Source organism: Falco naumanni, chromosome 6 (assembly GCF_017639655.2).
Source record: "Falco naumanni isolate bFalNau1 chromosome 6, bFalNau1.pat, whole genome shotgun sequence".
NCBI lineage: Eukaryota > Metazoa > Chordata > Aves > Falconiformes > Falconidae > Falco > Falco naumanni.
In genome coordinates this window covers 56,710,864-56,731,077 of record NC_054059.1, presented here as the reverse complement: position 1 = coordinate 56,731,077, position 20,214 = coordinate 56,710,864, and the positions used below count along the sequence as shown (strand labels likewise).

General features: G+C 39.4%; 1 protein-coding gene across 7 annotated transcripts in view; it reads right to left on the bottom strand.

The window, feature by feature from the left end:
* Nucleotides 1–20,214, bottom strand: part of PTPRK (protein tyrosine phosphatase receptor type K) — a 411,664-nt gene that overhangs the window by 193,366 nt on the left and 198,084 nt on the right. For all 7 annotated transcript variants that reach the window (XM_040597798.1, XM_040597792.1, XM_040597791.1 and 4 more), the window contains exon 6: nt 13,049–13,223. In XM_040597798.1, the coding sequence (XP_040453732.1) occupies nt 13,049–13,223 (175 nt within the window). The remainder of the gene's footprint in view (nt 1–13,048; nt 13,224–20,214) is intronic.

The window sequence follows — 20,214 nt, the reverse complement described above, 5'->3', positions numbered from 1 at the left end:
GTGAGTGTTGAAAGGTTTTCCCTACTATCCCTACTAATCATTTTTATTAGGCTGTAAGGTTTCTAATATAGGCAAATTCTATGCAGTTTTTGATTCCTAAGAAGGTACTCTCACTTTTTGCTAACACGGTTCACTGAGGTTTGCATCTGTTTGGTCCACAAGCTCATGAGTGGAAATTTTCTCTTTCATTTACTAACAATCAATCTGGAAAGTGAAAAACTGCACTTATTACCACATACAGATATCGACTGGGATGGTAAACTCAAAATGTTTGGCAATACAATATACACTACAAGTTATAGAAGTTAAATGGCTAAGAAAAAGGGACAGAGAATAACTACATGAAAAGTTACAGAAGAGGTGCTGGGCACAAAGCAGTTTAAAAAACCCAAACTGACCAACCAACCAAAAATAACACACACACTTCAAAATCACACTACATTTAGGGAAGAGCTGAAAACTCAAATTTCAGTCCCCGCACAACAGTGTCATCCTTCCTCTCCAAGAAGGCAGGGCACAAACTCTTGCCACTAGCAGCATTCCCATACCTGGGGAACAGGGGAAACACATTCATTTTCCTTATAACACTCCTTAAATCTTCTCCAAGACGTGCCTGTTCGCAGTTCTATCAGTCTCAATGACAAGCTCTCTAGCAAACCAGCACATTCAAATTCAACACTGCATCTCAGCAGGAAGAAAACTTCCTTTCTCTACGTAACTAAGCTTCCCTCTTCTACAGGAGGGGCAGATAAGGTTCTCACCATTTTCTGTAAAATTCTGCAAATAGACTATCTTCTAGCAGTTAACACTGCAGGATAATCCTGTGATATGATTTATTAAACAGACAAATATTTAAAACTCTTTAGGAAAGAAAAAACACTTCTATCCAAACTATTCTGAGTAAACTTTTTGTAATCTCTTTAAAATTATCCTCAAATAATGCCCCAACCAAGATGATTGAAGGTCACTAGTATATCGCAAAGCATATTTTTATGAGATAAATTCCAATAATTGCAACAACTATTCCAGCTACAATTTAGACATAGAATCTAATTATCCATTTCATTTTCCTTTACACCTCATGGGCTAGATCATTTATCATGTTTCATGATAATGATCAGAAGGCACATGGAAAGTGATTTCTGGAGGTAACAAATTACCTACCATATTAGCATAGCTTACAAGATCCTGTCAACAAGTACTATGCATAAATATGAGGTAATTAAATTTACAATGTGCAGGAGCATTTGATATGCTACTTGCTTTTCTAGCAGCTGCCAAAAAATCTGGGTTACTAAATTCAACATACCAGTTTAGTTGCTTAAGTACAGTAATTTAGCTCTTCATAACGCATCAGGAATCATTATGCCACTAGAACACCAACAGGTAGACAGCACGCAGTGGGCTCAAGATCTGGAGATGAATCTCTCATCACCTGGTATTATTGCTTCTTGCCACCGAACCATCCATCATGTCTCTGAGACAGCTTGGAATGATAGTGCCGGACCCTCACATTACTGCTCCTTGAACTCTGCCTCATCCATCTTTTGCATCATTCCCCATTTGCAGCTAAGCATCATCTCTCTGCTGGAAAACTGAGTGCGAACCTGTAATGCCTTTAACCTGCGGTGCCACTCTAATAGTAATTGATCTCTTTTTATTGCAAAGACAGTGCTCAGTAAGACTATGTACAGCTGCTGAAGCTGGCAGATGGTCAGGACAGTACTACAGTGCAGGCATCTTATGCCTTTAGGAATATGATCCATTTCCAAGGAAATATTGCTATTTTTCCATAGCTAGGTATTTCACAACTCATAATTATTAAAATATAAAATTGGTATAGGAATATATATGCAGTTTGTGTTTCTGCAGTTCATCTACAATTTAATAGCAAGATTCACTCAAATGCAGCTGAAAATTAATGTCAGTGGTGGCTTCACTTTGTATTTTTGTTAAGTGATTCAGTATCAGAACACTATTAGATTTTTAAATACATACTAAAGCACACAGGTGCACCTGCATTCAAAAAGGAACTTAGATTAACTCTCCATTGATCATGGCAAGACTTCACTAGCATGATGACTTGTGTACCATAAACCACCCAAGACTAAGCGTTTTAATTCAGCTTCATCTGAATGCTGCTATAAAAGTTTAATAAATCAAAATGATCAAAATGCCCCCAGTGGCAGGCTGGGATTCAGTTTCCAATTCAAATTCCCTTTAATATATGGCTTCGCTGACATCCTGCATTTTCTGCCATCTATGTTGAATTCCAAATGCACTCCTTTTCATCATTACCATGCATCTACTCATCGGCACACTTTTTAAAAACCCTGCACAATACACAGAGATGTCAAACCTAGAGGGGTTTTCCCCTCCCCCAAACTGGAAAATGATGGCAGGTAAGGGAACTTTGTCTACCCTTAAGTAAATATTTGCTTAACCTCCCTGCTAACGTCAATGGCATTTAAACTGAGACAGACCATCCTGAGCTGCAGTATTCAAATGAAACATTTGATTTAAATAAACGTAGAGACAGACCAGATACTGGAAGGGAAATTATCCAAGTGAAATACAGCACTGATGTGGTGGGGCAGTCTGGAGACACCTCTAATTAAGATGAGAAAAATCACGTTACTGCAAATGATCTTCATATCATTGTACTTGGATAGAACGGAGATATAAGAAACAAAGAAACCCTCTCATTTCTTCCCTGAAGTGACACCTGCCAAGTGTTTTTTCTTCACCTCTTTCTTTTCTTTGCACTTCCTCCCATCAAATCTAAAGGCAAACAGGGATCCCACTGTTGAGAGTGATTACATTTTAATTTCCCAAATGTTTTATTTGCTGGTTGGATTCACCTGTGTACTTTCCTAATAAAGCAGCACATAAGAAAATGACAGCGGTACAGGACAACACCTAAATGGTGAGACCATACTCACGCAATAAATCATTAATACCACATGTGGTATCACCAGCAACACAATTTTGAACAGGGCTGAGTTGAAGCCGCATCGTATCTTGGCTTTGCTGGATTAGGCAGAGCAGGTGATACCCAGCTTATGCTGCCTGTAGAGGGGCTGATAATACCTGCTCTGCCACAGAGGCAGAAGACCCATTACCTAAAGCCGGCACTAAGCCTGCTGCACACAGTTAACTCCTCTGCAACCACGAGCTGCCTGGCCAAGTTCATCCCAGGTCACTACTTCCTATTATAGGCTTCCACTGACTTTGATTAACCCTACAGCTGTATTTATTTTACTGCCAAACCATGGTGAGGTCTCCACAAGACCTGACAAGGACAAGTAGCAGCCCATTGCCTGGCAAGCAGGCACAGAGCCCTTTTCCTGCCCTCCTCCCACTCTGGGCTCCCGGCCCAGCTCTGGCGAGCTGACTGTGCTCCCCAGTAAGGCACAGGTGTCCCAGCCAGGCTGAGAGGGAGTAGCTCGATGCCCATTTTGCTTGTTGAACCAGGCCACGGAAGTGACATGAGCCCTAGAGCCAAGAGAAGGAGGAGAGGGATTGTGCACGGCTAGGGACACAGGAGAGGAGCAAAGGCTCCCTGCCAATAGCTGCCCTTTCACCGTCACTTCACCCGAAAAATGACCAGTGATCCCTTGAAGCCCTGCCCAGCCTCAGCCCTCCCTGGTCCTGCACAGCTACCTCTTGGGCCAGCATAGGCATTCCTCCTCCACGTGGCAAGAGGGACCAGGATTACAAACCTAACTTCATAAGTTCTTTTTCTGGGTTAATCTTGGTGGAGGGGAGAAAAAAAAAAAGTTTTATGAACTGGTGGGATTTCTCTAATACTGTGTCAGCAAGTGGTGTGGGAGAACAGGAGCAGACCTGCAGAGCGAAGGAGTCAGTGATAAGGACCCAGCAACCCCTCTATGGTGCTTCAGTTAGTTTTGCCCAAGATGAGCATTAGTCATGACTGAAAGCCTACCGGCAGCTGGAAAGCATTACGTGCACCTGCCTTTTGGTTTACTTCCCTCTGAAAGGTAGTTCCCTTGGTCTGACAAGAGCTGAGGGTCAGGAAGTTGGAACAATCTGAAGATTTGCTTTGAAAGCACATTCCTGTCTGAATGTTCATTAATGTATCCGGTCAAAGACAACCATCAGAAAACCAGTCAGGCCTACTACATATTCATTCTTGGACATAAAACAGCGTCACACCTAACGGCACACAAAATAGTGTTGCACCTAATAATTAGGAAATAGATAAGAAACACTTTTTGTAGTTCGAAAAGTGGTCAAATGCCTAGAAACCTATCAGCTTAAGGTATATAAAAGCAATACTCAAAAAATGAATAAAAATATCCCAGTAAACATTGGTCTGGCTAATTACCAGCATCCCCAGTCTTCCTCCTCATCTTTTTTTCCCTTTGTCCTGCTGGTTTCCACCCAGATCCTATGGAAAGAGAGTTCCCATCATGGTGTCCACTGAGAAGTGCATGGAGGAGAGAGAAGTTAAGAGGACTTCCACAGGGTTTGCTATCCCACGTGCTCTCATACAGGTGGGATGAAGCCTTGGAAGAAACACAAAAGGAACTGCTGGTTGCTTGCGCTCACAAACCAAAGTGCCACACAGCATCAGCATCCACCACAGATGTCAGGAGACAGTATACATCAGGCAATGAAAAATGTAAATAATGTCCCTTGCACCAAATCAGTTAATTAGTTAACTGTGAGTCTGGCTTGGTTTCTGCACGGTTATTTTTTTATTAGGCAATTTTTAAGTTATGATCCATATGCAAAGAAATTCAGCAGTTATGCAAAACTCTACAAAGGTCATAAATCTATGCTTTAATGCAAGAGGTTATACATTATCCACTCCTACCTGTGAGTGATAACAGGATTGAGTTTGACTGGTTAGGAGAGGATCTAATTAAAATAATGATTGAAAAAAGGCACCTCATATCGGCTCAATCACCTCGCACGGTCACTTTTTGATGTAACCATTAATTTTGTATTTTGTTAGTATCTGCTAAACTCTTTTCACAGGCTCTGTGGTTTCATCTGTAGAGCAAACAACATACTTTCAAGAAGAAACGAGTTAAGACAAGCAGTAATCTCTGCCTCTGTACTTCGCCCCTCTGCTCTACACTCACCCATCTCCCTGAATGAGAAACTGAGGCATAATGCTGACGTCTAAGCTCAGAAGGTATTGCCCCTTCCTTGAAAGATGTCTGAAGCACAGACCCCTGCAAAGGTACACTCCTGTGCCAACAAGGGACACCTCTACATATGCTCTTCTCTGATACCCTGCCCCAAACACCAGCTACTGAGCTCAGCCACGGGCAGGATGCTGGGCTACAGGACTCTGGCTTTTGCTCTGATCCAGATCAGTCACCTTATAGTTCAGGCAATACAGTAAAACGATGCGTACCAGCAGTGAAAAGGCTAGCTTTTGCCTAATGAGAATATTGATTTAGACTACATCAAGCAGTACAAAACTCATGTCTTATGAGAGAAAAGCAAAACGTGTGCTTTACCTTACGTGTTTCAGATCTTCCTGGAGAACAAATCACAGCACTACAATAAAGCAACAATTCATACTAAAGACTTCAAGAGGATTATGAGGACATAGAAACACTCTCCACCCAAACTAAGCCAACACTGCAATGAATCTGTTGGCTAAGCAGAGTCCACCACACCAAACAGGAGACTAATCTTTGTCAAGAATACAAGGTTTTACTTTTAGTGACAGTACCACACAAACTTTGAAAAGTCATATACATATGAAAGGACTTTGAAATGAAAGCACCTTGCTCCTCCCTTGTAAAAAAGTAAACAATCAAACTGACTGCCACAAAGCATTGTAGCATATCATGTTTAACATGTCCATTAGTGATCTGGATGATGGGACACAGTACACCCTCAACAAATTTGATGTCAAACTGGGAGGAGTGGCTGATAAGCCAGAGGGTCACACTGTCATCCAGAGGGATCTTGACAGGCTGGAGAAATGGGTTGAGAAGAGTTAAAGTTCAGCAAGGGTAAGTGCAAAGTCCTACACCAGGGGAGGAACAACCCCATGCACCAGCATATGCAGGGGGCCACCCGGCTGGAAAGCAGTTGACAGAAGATGACCCAGGGGTTCTGGTAGACACCATGTTGAACATGAGCCAGCAACGTGCCGCTTGTGGCAGAAAAAAAAAGGCTAATGGTATCCTGGGGTGCCTTAGAGAAACTATTGCCAGCAAGTTGAGGGAGGTGATCCTCCCAGCACTGGTGAGGCTACAGATGAAGTGCTGGTTCCAGTGCTGAACTCCCCACTACAAGAGAGACATGGACATACTGAAGGGAGTTCAGTGAAGGGATGTCCGAAGATGTTGAAGGGCTGGAGCACCTCTCCTGTGAGGAAAGGCTGAGAGAGCTGGTACTGGTCAGCTTGTAGAATAAAAGACTCAGGGGGTGCCAATATGTATAAACATCTGAAGGAAGGGTGCAAAGAAGATGGAGCTACACTCTTTTCAGTAGTGCCCAGTGCCAGTGGCAATGGCATAAACTGGAACATGGGAGGGTTGTCTGAACACCAAAAAAATGCTTTTCCACTGTAAGGGTGACCAAGCACTGGCACAGAATGCCCAAGGGAGGTTGTTGAGTCTCCATCCTTGGAGATATTCAGAAGTCACACAGTCTCAAGAAACTGTCCCTAGGTGGTTCTGCTTAAGCAAGGGGGCTGGACCAGATGACCTCCAGAGATCCCTTCCACCGCAACCATTCCCCAATTCCATCATTTCAAGTATAACCCCAAATCTAAGTCTCTTCGGCTTCTTTTAAAAATCTAGTAGAAAAGTATTTCCTTGTGTTTCTCCAGGAAAAGCAACTTTCCCGTGCTTTCTAAAGAAAATAAGCAATGCACCTATTAATTACATAAACCAGAGACAAAGTTGCCTTAGTAAATGGGGCAAGCAGAGTTACTTGCACTGAAGAGTTGCCTGAGAAGAAAGCGAGGCTGCTACTCTTTCTGGTATGGTAGATTTATGAAGAGCTTGGGACTACTATCTGGCTCAATTTATTACCTGTGAACGTATAGACTTACCGAAGTATTTTCCTACATTCTTGTTTCATTCTTCTTATGTAAAGGAGGCAGGACTTGACTTCAGGGTGACAGTCCCTCCTTACCAGCTTAAGAAACAGAGGATTGAAAATAGGAAGATTCCTGTGTTAAACCTGTTTAAGGAGGATAAGATCTTAATACAGTAGAGAAATGAAAACCAGACAATGCCACAAAAAGATTAAGTTAATTGGATCCTGGACTCTCTGAAGGATGCTTACACTTTAAAACACAAGTTATATTTCAGGTGTGTATCAGCAAAGTTTAGAAAACCTCCACAAAGTCATTTCATTATTTTTTAAACTGCAGCAAAGTCATTAAGACATTGACATCTGCTTTTCCTACAGGGGTACAATCGTGAGAGCATTAGGCTTCCACTAATGGGAAAACTTGGAATATAAAATAGTTCTGAAGGTGGGCTGGGGGTCCAAAATAAGTAACAGTATTAAAATTTGTACTCCAGGAATGCATCTTCTGAACCAAGCACAGCAACCACATGCATCTTCTAAGTCACAATTGAAATGTTTGCTTACTCCTATAGAAGTCTGGTGATGATTCAAAGGGGCACTTAGCCAAGAAAATGATGTAAATCCCACAGATTTCAACAACTTGGACTGTGGAATCTCTCTCTCTCTAGTTTCCCCTTTGCTCTGAAATTTAGTCAATTCAGAGACATGCACACCCAAAGATGCAGCTTAAGACTCTTCAAAGATACAGTCCAAAGCCCTGTTACCTATCATCAGTCTCTGGAGACTGAATTTCTGAACACGTTACAAAGTATCACTAATAACCTGATCTGTCTAGCATTTATGATGGCAGGTGATATGATCAGAAGTGAAAAAAAAAATCTACTATTCATCAGAGAACTTAATACTGGATAACAGATGTGGGTCATTTTACAAAACTGGTACAGAAAGAGCCAGCGTATTTGCAAGAAGAGAGTATATATTCAGACTACTGAATTTTATTTACTTTTATCTTCCACCTAGTGCTCTCCTTGGCATATTTTTAAGTCTGCTATTATACTGAACAAATAAACCAGGTATCAAAACTGAGGACACGTATCTGGAGCAAGTCTGGAGAGTTCAAGTTTTTCCCAAACAAAATAAGTACTAGTGAAATTTGGAAAGTGAACTTTGGTCCACAACTTTCTCAAATGGAAGTACTTCAGAGACTTCTTGTAAGATAAAAAAATAATGCTCCTGTGAGAAATACTTGCCGCCGGGGCAAGCTCCATCTTCACAGTGTTCTGGCATCACCAGGGACCAGCCAAATTGCTGGTTTTCCTATATAAAATCCCTAAAAGGATTTCTAACACGAAAGGCAGAAATGTCACTGACAGACTTACATAGTAAGAACTGCTCCTGATGGCAAACTAAGTCCAGGAAGGGAAACCAAGAAGAATATAATGACACACACACAGAGGCCTGGCCCCTAAAACAGCCGTAGAGGAGAGAGTACTTGCCACGTCAAAGCAAATACAAGAAACAAAATAGCCCCTTTCACGTTAATAAACTCATAGAAACAGGTCAGTTTACCAGAACTTGTGATTTCTGGAAGAACAGTCAGAAGACAGTAGAGAAAAACTGCTTTTCTTTTCCTTTCTGTTTCTAACTTGCATTCATCAGGGACATGAATATAATTCCATACTGGAATGATAAAACAAGGTGTAGGCCTCCCCTTGCTTTGACACCACCACAAAAGAGCTGTTTGGGTTGGATGAAGAAACGTTAAAAAAAGCCACATCCACCTAGTAAAAACATTAAAAACAATTTATAATTTACAACTCAAATAAAACTTAGGAACTTACCAGTGGAACCAGACACATGGTAGAGCTATTCACAGATATTTTTCCCCCCTTATTTTTCTTCCCTGTCTTTAACACTAATCCACATTTTCTTCCAAGTATGTATGTAAGATCCACTACATAAAACACACCACATTTCCTGCTGATATTGTAGTATTTAATGGCATAATATTAGGTTTTGTACAATTAGTCTGCTAACAACATGTAGCTACTTTAAAGGAAACGAAACTCGGGAAAGCAGACAAGCACTTGACATAAAGCATAATCCATTATCATATCATTTGAGAGACTGGTCTGCTGCTTTTTTTTTTTTTTTTTTTTGACAATTGAAGCAACAAAGTGCTGTTTTCTGAAAATAAAACAAAATAGAAAATTATGACTCGTGGATCTTCCAGGTACACTGCAGCCAAAGTAAATATTGATTTTATTCATGGTCCCTGCAGGACTGCCAGAGTATAAGAGGTTCCAATCAGAGACAAACTGAATTTGGATTATTTTACAAAGTTCTGATAACAAACAACATAACAATGCAACATCAGCTTCATCTCCTCCTGACAGCCACTTTTAACATGCCAAGTCAATCCAGAAGTTGATCACAATTGCTGTGATGAAAACTACCTCGCTTCCTGATGCGCAAGACTACTTTTCTGATAAATATTGCCAACTTTAGACAAATATTCTAGTCTGTGTTTAAGAGCTCTGAACAATGACAGAGTAAAAGAACTGATTACAGGGCTAAGTTCTTAACTGATTGAGGATTACTGCATTTGGTACTGTAACTTGGAATGTGTACACAACTGTATATATCAAGTAAACACATGAGCCGGGGAACAGGTGTTGTCTTTGGGCACTTAATTTCTACAATTCCATGTTAGGTAGCAAAAGGACTTTTTAGAAGTTTTAGAAGACTTTAAGGACTTTGAGATCATGATACACTTGTTTTCAAAAGGAAGTAAGAAACCAGTAAAAAGAATTGTCGGTGTCTTCTTGTTCGCTCTTACCCATCACAGCTACTGTTCCTCCCAGCATCTCCCTCAAGTTCCAGTGCAGACAACTCTGAAGACTTCAAGAAGTTACCTTCCCAGAAATCCCCAATTTAACAGCCACCAAGGGAAAATATAAATAGATGATTAATTAGATGGACATATTCAGGAGGATAAGTCAGTAATGGCAGCACCAAGCTTCTTGTAAAGGGAATGGGAAAGGGAACGGGAAAGGGAACGTGCTTCTACACTATCCAAGAATGACAGCAATGCCATAGAAACCATGTAAAAACAATCACTACAATGCAGCCACTGAGTTGGAAGCTGAGAACCAGCTCTAAGCAAATATGAGACATTACAACATCGACTGGAACTACTTTTGGTAAAATGTCATAAGTGAATTGCAAATCCTACCCTAGTCTGATTTTTCTACAAAAAAAACTTTATCACAGTGATTGAGTTATCCCCTTTCAGGGTCTTTAAATGTACGCCATCCCTCCCAGGTAACCACATTTGTAATAAAGTTCAGAACTCCACTAAAAGTAATTCTTTTGTTACAGCTCAGAATGAAATAATGATGATTCAACATGATGTACATTATACAGCTGGAAATTTTCATTACCAAGAATAATTTATGGACTGCCAATCAGAAAAGTATCAGATGCCTCTACACCTATATTATGGTATCATGGGTCTGTAGATGTGGAAGATGTAAGGATCTCTGCCACATACCTAAACACCCAGGTTTTGAATTACTGGGCAACAACTGTTCCTCATCCCTCGCTCTCTAATAACCAGTGCTGTCAATAAGGTTTGGCTTCTACAAACTGAAGACCTTATCATTACTCAAAATGATCTGGAAGCAATACTAAAGCCATGACAAAGTAAATTGTGTTTCATCATTTTTTTTTCCCCTCCTCTGGCTGTGAGAACACACAGATCAATACACTTCAGCATGAGAATTCTGCAGCGAAATTTTCATTTGTTACAAACAGTAACAAAAGGGCCCCAAGCATGCCCTGTCACTTCCAGTTTAGAAGAAAATGCACTAATAAACTCTTCCCCCGGGTCATCTTTGACAACGGGCAATACTATGCCAGCTCTTATTAAAGGCAATTCGTATCAGTGGCCCAAAAATTTCCTTTAAAATTATCATCTTTTGTATCCATATAGCAGGATGTCAGCTTTAAAGTGCCACTGAGATATAGGACCTGTCATTATGGTTAATTTTCAGTACAGTTTTAACACCGGGGTAGCTGATCCCTAAGGGTATGGGTATGCTTTTTTGGCTAACAAGATTTATTTAGTGGTTATCCAGACAAACAAGAAAATATATTACTGTATATTGCTTTTCAAATATAACAGCAAGCGATAAATCCTATTATAAAACATAAATCTGTTTTCTACCATGATGTCAAATAGATGAAAATGTTTTTAGAAGACTAACCTTTTTATTTTTTTTATTTTTATATATATATTTATATATATCTACACACAAACCTACCTGTTCTTTTTTTTTAAAAACTAAAATTCTTGGGCTTCCAATCCAAAAAGCTCACAAAAAGTAAAATTAACATAACCTTAAAATATAAAACCTATGTAACAGTTGCATAGACAGCTAGTTATCAAGTTTACGTTTCAAGCCATAAAGATGGTATTCTCTATCAAATGACCTAAGCTTCTCAGCAGGACAATACATTGCATTTAAAAACAGAGTACTATGAAGTTTGATACTGTTATCTCAGTTTTTGAGAGGAATCGTGTTTTAAACACCATTTTACTGCTCTATTATACTAGAAAAAAACCAGCACACCTCATTTGTTGGATAAATACATTGATTTGCCCTGCTTTTCTAACAACAAAACAAAGTCTGTTTTCATGCTGTAACAGGACTAACTTAATTTTATTAGGATGAGTCTTGCACTTTGCTAGACAAAATGTACATGTGAAAGAGTAAAAGAAAAAAAAAAAGCTGTTAACATACAGTCTAAATCCTCGTATGGTCAGCAAAGCACATTTTTATTGGTGTTACGTGGAAGACATAAAACCTAGTTGACCCCAATCAACTGGTCTCCCAGGGAAAAGACCTCTGCCAGCAAATGCCAGGTACCACATACCTCGGAGAACTTCCTATGCTACTTTTATTTCTACAAGCTGGGGACAAACTTGCTGTCCCTGTCCTGGCTCCAAAAGCAATGGCTGACTTCTAGATGCCAACTGACCAAACAGCCCATTGCTGGACCAATGAGTCAAGCAAGAGCCCACTGTGTGCCTGACTCCTGCACTTACTGGCCAAAACAGCCCCTGCGATGGGCAGCAGCACCACAGACAGATTTTGTACAACTAATTTTCCCAATTTAAAAGCATTAATCGTCATCACAACTAAAAGTGAAACGGGCAATTTTAGAAGTGACACAATTAAGCAAGGAGAGGCTTAATAGCTTATCTGAGGCCAAACAGCAAGCGACTTTTGGAGGTGAAAAATGAACACTAATATTCAACCATATCCTTTGCCAGTCAAGATCACATGCTTCCCGAACACAAAACGCACAAATTAAAAAAATCACCAACCTGACATTGCCACACACAAGCTATGGTTGCACCTCAAGAGACTTCTGAATAAGTTACAACAAAAACAACAACAAAAAAAAAAGTGGAAAGAAGCAAGTTTTTCTTCTTCTTCCTCCTACTTCAAAGGTTGAAATCACCACAGAACATCTCCGTAATACTCTCAGTCCTTGGGCAGGTGAAAATTTGCAACTATTTTTTATGTACCTGTCTCCCAGGTAACAGAACAACATATTATTTGCTGTACAGCCAGTCTGCTTGAGGCAACAGATTTTAAAAGGGGTTGTTAACTAAGTACAGTAGAATCTCTCTTATCTGTAAAACCATTTATGACAAGTTAAACAGTTTACACCTTAAGTTCAACAAACAGCATCCACAGAAAATCATACCGGCATGTTACACACATTGCAGGATCAGAGCTTTTACTCATATGCATTCTATGGAAAGCAATCGTAAGAAGATTGGCAAACCAGTCTTTCATTTTACAACAACTTCAGAAGCTTCACAGAGCTATCTTTGTATGAACATTTCAGATCAGGCACCTGTAGGCTAAATAAAAGACTTAAGTAGAAAGCACTAGTATTAGGAGCATTTCGCTGGAAAAAATGAAAGCAATTCAAACTTTACCTCGAACAATGAGTTGAGCAAAATTTGACACTCCAGAACCTCTCTCTGATTGAGTTACACAGCGGTATAAATCCTGGTCGGTTTTTGTCACCTCTTGCAACTTAAAGGTAGCAGCAAATCTTCTGTGGTTGATGTTTTTAGTCTGAGCAACTGGTATATCTTCCCCATTTCTTCTCTGAAAATAAGAGTAACCAAGGCAGAGTTATCTCATGATAATCATACAGAGAATACACTAAAAAAGAACAAACCCAAATGCATTCAGCCCATGCTGAATCTTCATGGTAGAAGAGCTGAGTGCTGAGGTCCCATCAAAAGACAAGCAGTACTCCAAAGCATTTCAGACTCAAGTTTGGGGGTGAAAAGCACCACCAGGCTCACATCAGCACCACAGCATACTCAATTACCCCTGCTTCATAGCTGGAACCATCCTAGGAGAGCCCAGCAGTAGCAGTTGTACTCCTATAAAGAGTCGTTCAAATTTAAGTAGAATTATAACAGATACACCAGGTGTATTGTAAGAAATATTTAAACAAGCCTGGCATTGAGGGATTTCACAGGTTTTCAGCAACTCTTTTTTAGCAAACAGACAATGTTTCCTTTTTAATGCAAGCTCTTATCTGTCCAAATTCAATACCTTCTAAAATTGTACCTTTTATTATACTAAGCACTACCTATCTACCTAAAGCTAGTTGAAATAAAAAGGGAAGGGAAGGAAGCTGCTAAAAGAGGAATAATATATACCTCATTTAAAGGAAGGAGCTTAAAGAGTTCCGAAAAAAAATTCATAGCTATCACAAATCACTGAAAAATTTAATCTGTCTGGAGCTGCAGGGCAGGGTAAGAGGTCAGTAAGGTAGGAACAGTTTGAGCTGTTTTGTGATCCTTTTTCATTATTACCATTCACATTAAATGCTCAATTTTGATTTTAATCAAAAAACAGACCTTACATCAAAATTTAGTATTTTAAAAAAAAAAACGCAGAAACATGCACCAGGTGAACAACCTGTGTCACTGCGCTCTCCCATGGACCAGCTGCATGTTATTCCCTGACCAGGATACAGTTTCTGAGCACTCAGCTTTGCTCAGTCCCTAGAAAGACATGATAATTTCTTTGTAACTACATCACCTGCTCTGCTTGATACATAGCAAAATGCGACCTCCACAGACATTTTTAGCTCTAATCAATCCCTGGAATGAGAAACTTCATTGAGGTCTATATGCTACGAGCTTTCTCTCTAACACAAGAGGCACTACTGCTGAGCCACAGAATTTAATAACCTGAAAGCCTGTGGCAAAATACAAAGGGGAGAAAAAGGAGATGATTTAATGCTGTATGTGTGTATTAGCCGGCCTCCTGTCACAGGCAGGAGTACTTCATAATACTCAGACACTTCATTTTACATCTACCCTTCATGATCTTAGCATGGGTTAGTCAGTCTCTAAACAGTTTTGCAGTAGATTAGCCAAGGGGGCAGCACAGCTTCAAACTCACTGAAACAAATATTCATTTTAACTATTAACTTCTTTCATATATATATAATAAATTATAATTTAACTATTAATATGTTTAAACAGATGAATTTTAGTTTCTGCCATCCTTCTTGCAGCAGTCAAAGCACCATCCAATACCTCACTGCAAGCCTTGGGTGAAAACATTCATTTACACAAACCTGGCAGATTTCAGTCACTGGTATTCCACTACAAAGACCATGCCATCACCTTTATCAGCGTCAGGCTTATTGGTGTGACTCTTCCTTATTTCATGAGGACACCAGCCATTTTTTTCCCTCCACCCACCCTCTTTGCTATTACAGCCGAAACATCAGGGAGCTGCGGCCCAGAGGTGAGCTCTGCCTGCAGGGCCAGGCCAGAAAATCCGAAAGCAGGATTGTCAAAGCTACTTTCCTCCCCCTGCCCCGGTTCAGTCTTGACCAAAGACTTGAACTCTCTGGAACGATATCTTAATACAAAAATTGTATCTAGTGCCTTGAAGTAACCAAAATAAGCAGACTTCATGGCACTTTCTTCCTCTTGCGCTTGTCTGTGCCCTCGCACAGCACGTGCGCTCACCGCCACTCCCAGCCAGCCAGGGAAAGCCAGGCTCCCCCACTAAACACAAACTCGCCATGTAAGCGTTAAAATGACCAAACAGCATATAACAAATGGAAGGCATATTTTTAAAAATAATATGACAGCAGACTTGACAAGTAACCTGTGTAACCTATGCAGTCATTCCTGCTCTGTTGTGAAGGGAAAAATAAATATTAGGGGGTTTTCTAAAATGAAGGACTCCCCCCCCCCCCCCCCTTCAGTAAGTCCAGCGCTTTAAATTTGAATGCCAAGTGCTCAGTCTGCAGCAGAGAAGCACATCCAAGCTTGCTGTGTGAAATAATTTACCCTCCGAAGCTCGGAACTTGCTTACTTAAGCTCGTCTGCATGCTTCACCGTGAGAAACAAAGTGAACGGGGCTACTCTTAAAATGAAATATTAATGTACTTTCAGAGCAATTAATCAAAATGAAATTTAACAAGCTTTACAGTTCTACTCCAACAACAAAGCCTAAGATTTTCTTTTCTATTTACATCAGTGATTTCCTACCACTTTATCTTATAAGGCTTAGAGTAGTTGCTCAAATTTCTCTGTATTAGGATTTGTTTCTTGGGAGTCCAACTGCACAATTACATCTTCAAAGTCTATCTTCACGTACAGCTTATCCATTAAAATATTTTCCCATCATTAAAATGATGACAAGTTCAAACAGAAGAGAGTTCTCACTTAAAAATGAATGTTAAAGAAAATACTCTGCATTCATTTTCATGCATATCCTTTACACTGGTAAGCCATTAGCCAGTCAGAGTTCAGATGCACTGCCATGATCTCTTAATTAAATTCTTCTTTTTAATGTCAGGGCATTACTACTAATTTTAAAAGAGAGGAAAGAAAGGCAGCAGTGCTCTCTGCTTATTAGATGGTTCCTGGTACATACTGTTTCAATTTATGTCCTGCTCACACTGAACAGAGCTTGAAAATGCTGCTCAATTAGGTTTTAAAAATTCAATTTAAAATTAATGTGAGGTTATACTAATAGGTAATGGCTGTACCCTGTGTGATCCTTGGTTCCTCCAAGTCCCTTGCTGTCTGATTTGATAACCCTGAATTGCTCATTTAGGAGAGGTCACCATCAGGCAGTTCTCCTTTTGTGAAAATAACTCTGGGCTTCACCCAGAACTACCCTCTATAAACACTTGATTAAAAGAAATACAAGCATGTGGAAACCCCTCCTTAGTTCTGGTATTTCAGGCATTTAAAATTATTATCTTAAATAAGCCCCTATGACTTCAAGGTTATTTTTAATTTGATAGGAACATGATTTTATTAAAAAAAAAAATCAGGCGATGAAATTACTTCATTTATATTTTAAACAAAGTCAACAATAAAGCCTATGCAGCTTAAAAAACAATCATAGGCAAATTAACAATTAGCCTTAAACTTCTCTTTTCTGCCTCATGAAAGAAATCAAGCATTCAATAAATATGAAATGAAATTTTAGTGATCTTCCAGAACCTGAATAGAACCAGAAACATTTATACCCCAGCATCTTATTTAATTGGTAGAATTTAGGTGCATTTCTTATTATGTAATACAAATTTAAAATTTATCTGCATTTCTTTCTCAGCTTTTCAGGTTAAAAAGTGGTGGTGTTTGCTTTTTTGTTCAAACAGCAATAAGATGCCATAACTTTCTGCAGTGATATACCCTCTAAATTTTCCTGAACTTTTTTTTTTTTTCATACCTGTGATTTTTATCAGCCTGGACAGTTCAACCTTACACATCCCCATCCCTTTCTTAGTATAAACACCTTAAAGTAAGTCCACTCCACTGCTAATAATTACAGTCAACTCTAGTTGCCTTCTCTAGCTCTCAGCTGGATGCCAGGATGCCTCCAGAGATCAAAAGATGTCAACACTTTGGCTGCATTGACACACACATTACTCTGGCAGCAGCACCCACTTCTGCTGGCCCCCACTTGCCCCCACCTCACCTTCATTCTTGTATTCATGCAGAAAACTGACCTGGAATTTAAAAAAACAAACACCTTCCTGGAAAACTTGTTTCTTCCCCATGTACTTTCACCACCAAACGGATTAGCTCGTGATCAGATTCACTGCACAGCCACAGGAAGCAGAGGAGAGGGCAGGATCCATATGGGGAGCAGAGTGCTAGCAGAGACTTTGTATAAGCAACTCGGTCCCCAAAGGTGCAATCAAAACCTCACTGGCCAGCAGAAGGGCTGGAAGGATGTCCCCAGCAGCCCAGGGAATTAAACCTCTGCTGCCCTAAGGAAAAAGGCATTTGTAAATCAAATGCTCCAAAACATTCCTGGTTTTACTCATCATGTAAAGGGAGAAATGTCATTTTTTGCAAGAGGGAAAAGGGTTGAATGTGAATAGTTTGAATGCCAGCGATAACAGGCAATCTCTGCCAAAAGATGTTTAAAAAAAAAAAAAAAACACATGAGAATAACAAATAACTGTACTTTTAAAATTTTACTTACATAGAAGTCTGGCACTTTTCAGCACACATAGCATATGCTTTTACAGCATTTAGGACACAATTCCAAATGGAGAAAAATCTACCTTTCTAAAAAAAAATCTTTATTATTAATTTTATTTTTATTCTTTTACACAAGCGTCTCAATATATTATTGTGACTTGAAAACTTATTAGATGTACTAGAAACATAATAAAACATGACATTATTTTTCAAAAGACACTATAAGTGAAATTTCAATTTTTTCCCCACCCACAAAAAAGCAAATGACTGAGCAAGTGGGGTGTTTTTTCTAGTAAATTTTATTTACTAATACATGATTTAAGCCTAAGTAATATTTTTTTTCACACACAGCATGACTTAGATCTATACCTTAAATAGTATGCCTACATAGTCCTATCTTGTTCTTAGTACACAAGATGGTGAAGTAGCAATTTCTTTTGTTTGATTGATTTTTAAAAGAAAGCATGTAGTTAATTTTTATTTTTTTAATAAGAAATTAATACAACTTGCTTGAACTTGCTGGTTTCCCTACATACATGGCAAAGCAGACTGAGATTCTGCTTTCCAATGAATTACACATTCATTTTATTAGCAGGAAAAGTAACACAGCTTTTCCCACGCAAACATATATTGAAGATCTTGAATAAATGTGACAAGCCAAGTTTTATCCTGCATGCAACCCTGCAGTACAGTAAAATTCATTATTACTTTATTACTTTAAATGTCTTGGTTACATTACTTGTCCGCATTGAGGTAGCTCAGTTTCTCTCACACTGCACTGAGACTCCTACTGAAGAAAGCAAGGGTTCTCATGAAATGATCTAATTGAGAGCCAGCTAGCCCTTCAGAGGTGGCCATTCTAATTTATTTTATTATAATAAAATCCACCAGAGGTAAAGTAGCAATACTACAGTGTCCCTGGCCATTCCTCTACACAAATAAAAATGACGCACTCTTTCTCTGGATGTTTCAAGGCCTCTTATTTTGAACCTAAGCATGTAACACTTTTCATAAACCCACTGTTCTTGAATGCAGTGTTGTCAATTAAAAAAAAAAAACAAAACAAAAGAACCCCAATCACAATTCACAAAAATACAAATTGGGGAACACAGTGATTAAAGATCTCTATCACCTTGAGCAGTGCACATTGAACTCCAGCATTCATTCTGCAGCTCAAAACAAAAAAATCTGATTTGTTCAGAGAAGACAATGAAGGAAAAATGTTGCAGAAAAAAGCAATTACTGAAGAACAACACGACACAAGACAGTTCCTCAGACACTTCTCAGCAGACAACTTTACCCTTTTCTAAAAGCAGCCAAGTACACCAGCTGCTCTTATTCTTCTGTAATTCATCAGGTCTCACATGCAGACCTGAACACAGTCATTAATAGACAAGACTCACACGAGTCAACAGTCAAGGAATTTATAGCAATATATGTTTTTATAAACATCGCTTTAATTTCAGATGTCTCATTTATGTCTTATTTCTTAAACCCATATTATGGGTTTAAGCCACTGGCTGGCTGAGGAAATACTACCAGGACTGCACCGAGTGACCAAGCTTCCACCACAGCTGGTCCAGCTGTAAACTACAAAACAGCAGCAGGAGCAGGCGGTGCCCAGTGTCACAGTGGTCAGCGAGCTGCCCCCAGCACCACCGAGGGCACAGGCAGTGGCACAGGCCACAGCACCTGATGATGCTCCAGCTGCCTCAGGAGCAGCAGCATCCCCAAGGAAGACCTACAAGGATGACAATCCCAAAGGCTGCCATATAAACTATATGACTAGTATCTATGCAGGCTGGAGGATGTAGTTAACTAGGGCAGAATTCAATTAAAACCAGAAGGATTACAGTGCTTCATGTTGCTGAAACCTAAGATGACTGGGGATCTAGGGAGAACTGCCATATTTATGGAAGAAACTGATAAATTGAGGAGTGACAGAGGGAGAACAGAGTTAAATGACACAGATAGCATCAAAGGTGAATACAGAGTAAAAAAAAAAAAAGGCAGGGAAAAACCTTTGTGAAACAAACAAGTTAGAAGGAGAATCTCAAATATGAAGTTATGAATACTGTATTTTTCTTTGGTGAATATTCTTTATTACCGTGTCAGAGTCAGCAGTGTGTGATACAGAATAAGCTACAAGTCAAGTCATTTACAAGGAGCTTGATATATCACTTGAAGGCAGTTTTTCATATATTTTTGAAAAAATGTTTGGAAAATTAGAACATCTATCATAGAACATAAATATGATGAGGTGAAAGTGCAGGTAAAATAGACAAGTAATTGCAAAAGAGGAGCCTTGTCCTCTATTCCACCCTATTCTGTTGCTCACTTTCAAAAACATCTTTTCTGTAAGTAAAAACAACCAATGATGAGATAAATGCGTGAAGTGAAGTTTCTGTAAAAGCCTCAAGTGCAAAGAACTTACATGCTGTATGGCTATTAGTGTTAATCATGATAAAGTAAAATGTGGGCTTAAGCAGCATTTTACTGGCTGAGGAAAGAGGGTTTGGTATAAACAGCCCAATTTGTTGTACAAATTAGTACTTGTTTTGGGCAGATGATCCTGATGATCCAAAAAGCCTGCTGTCTCCCCAGAGGCTTGT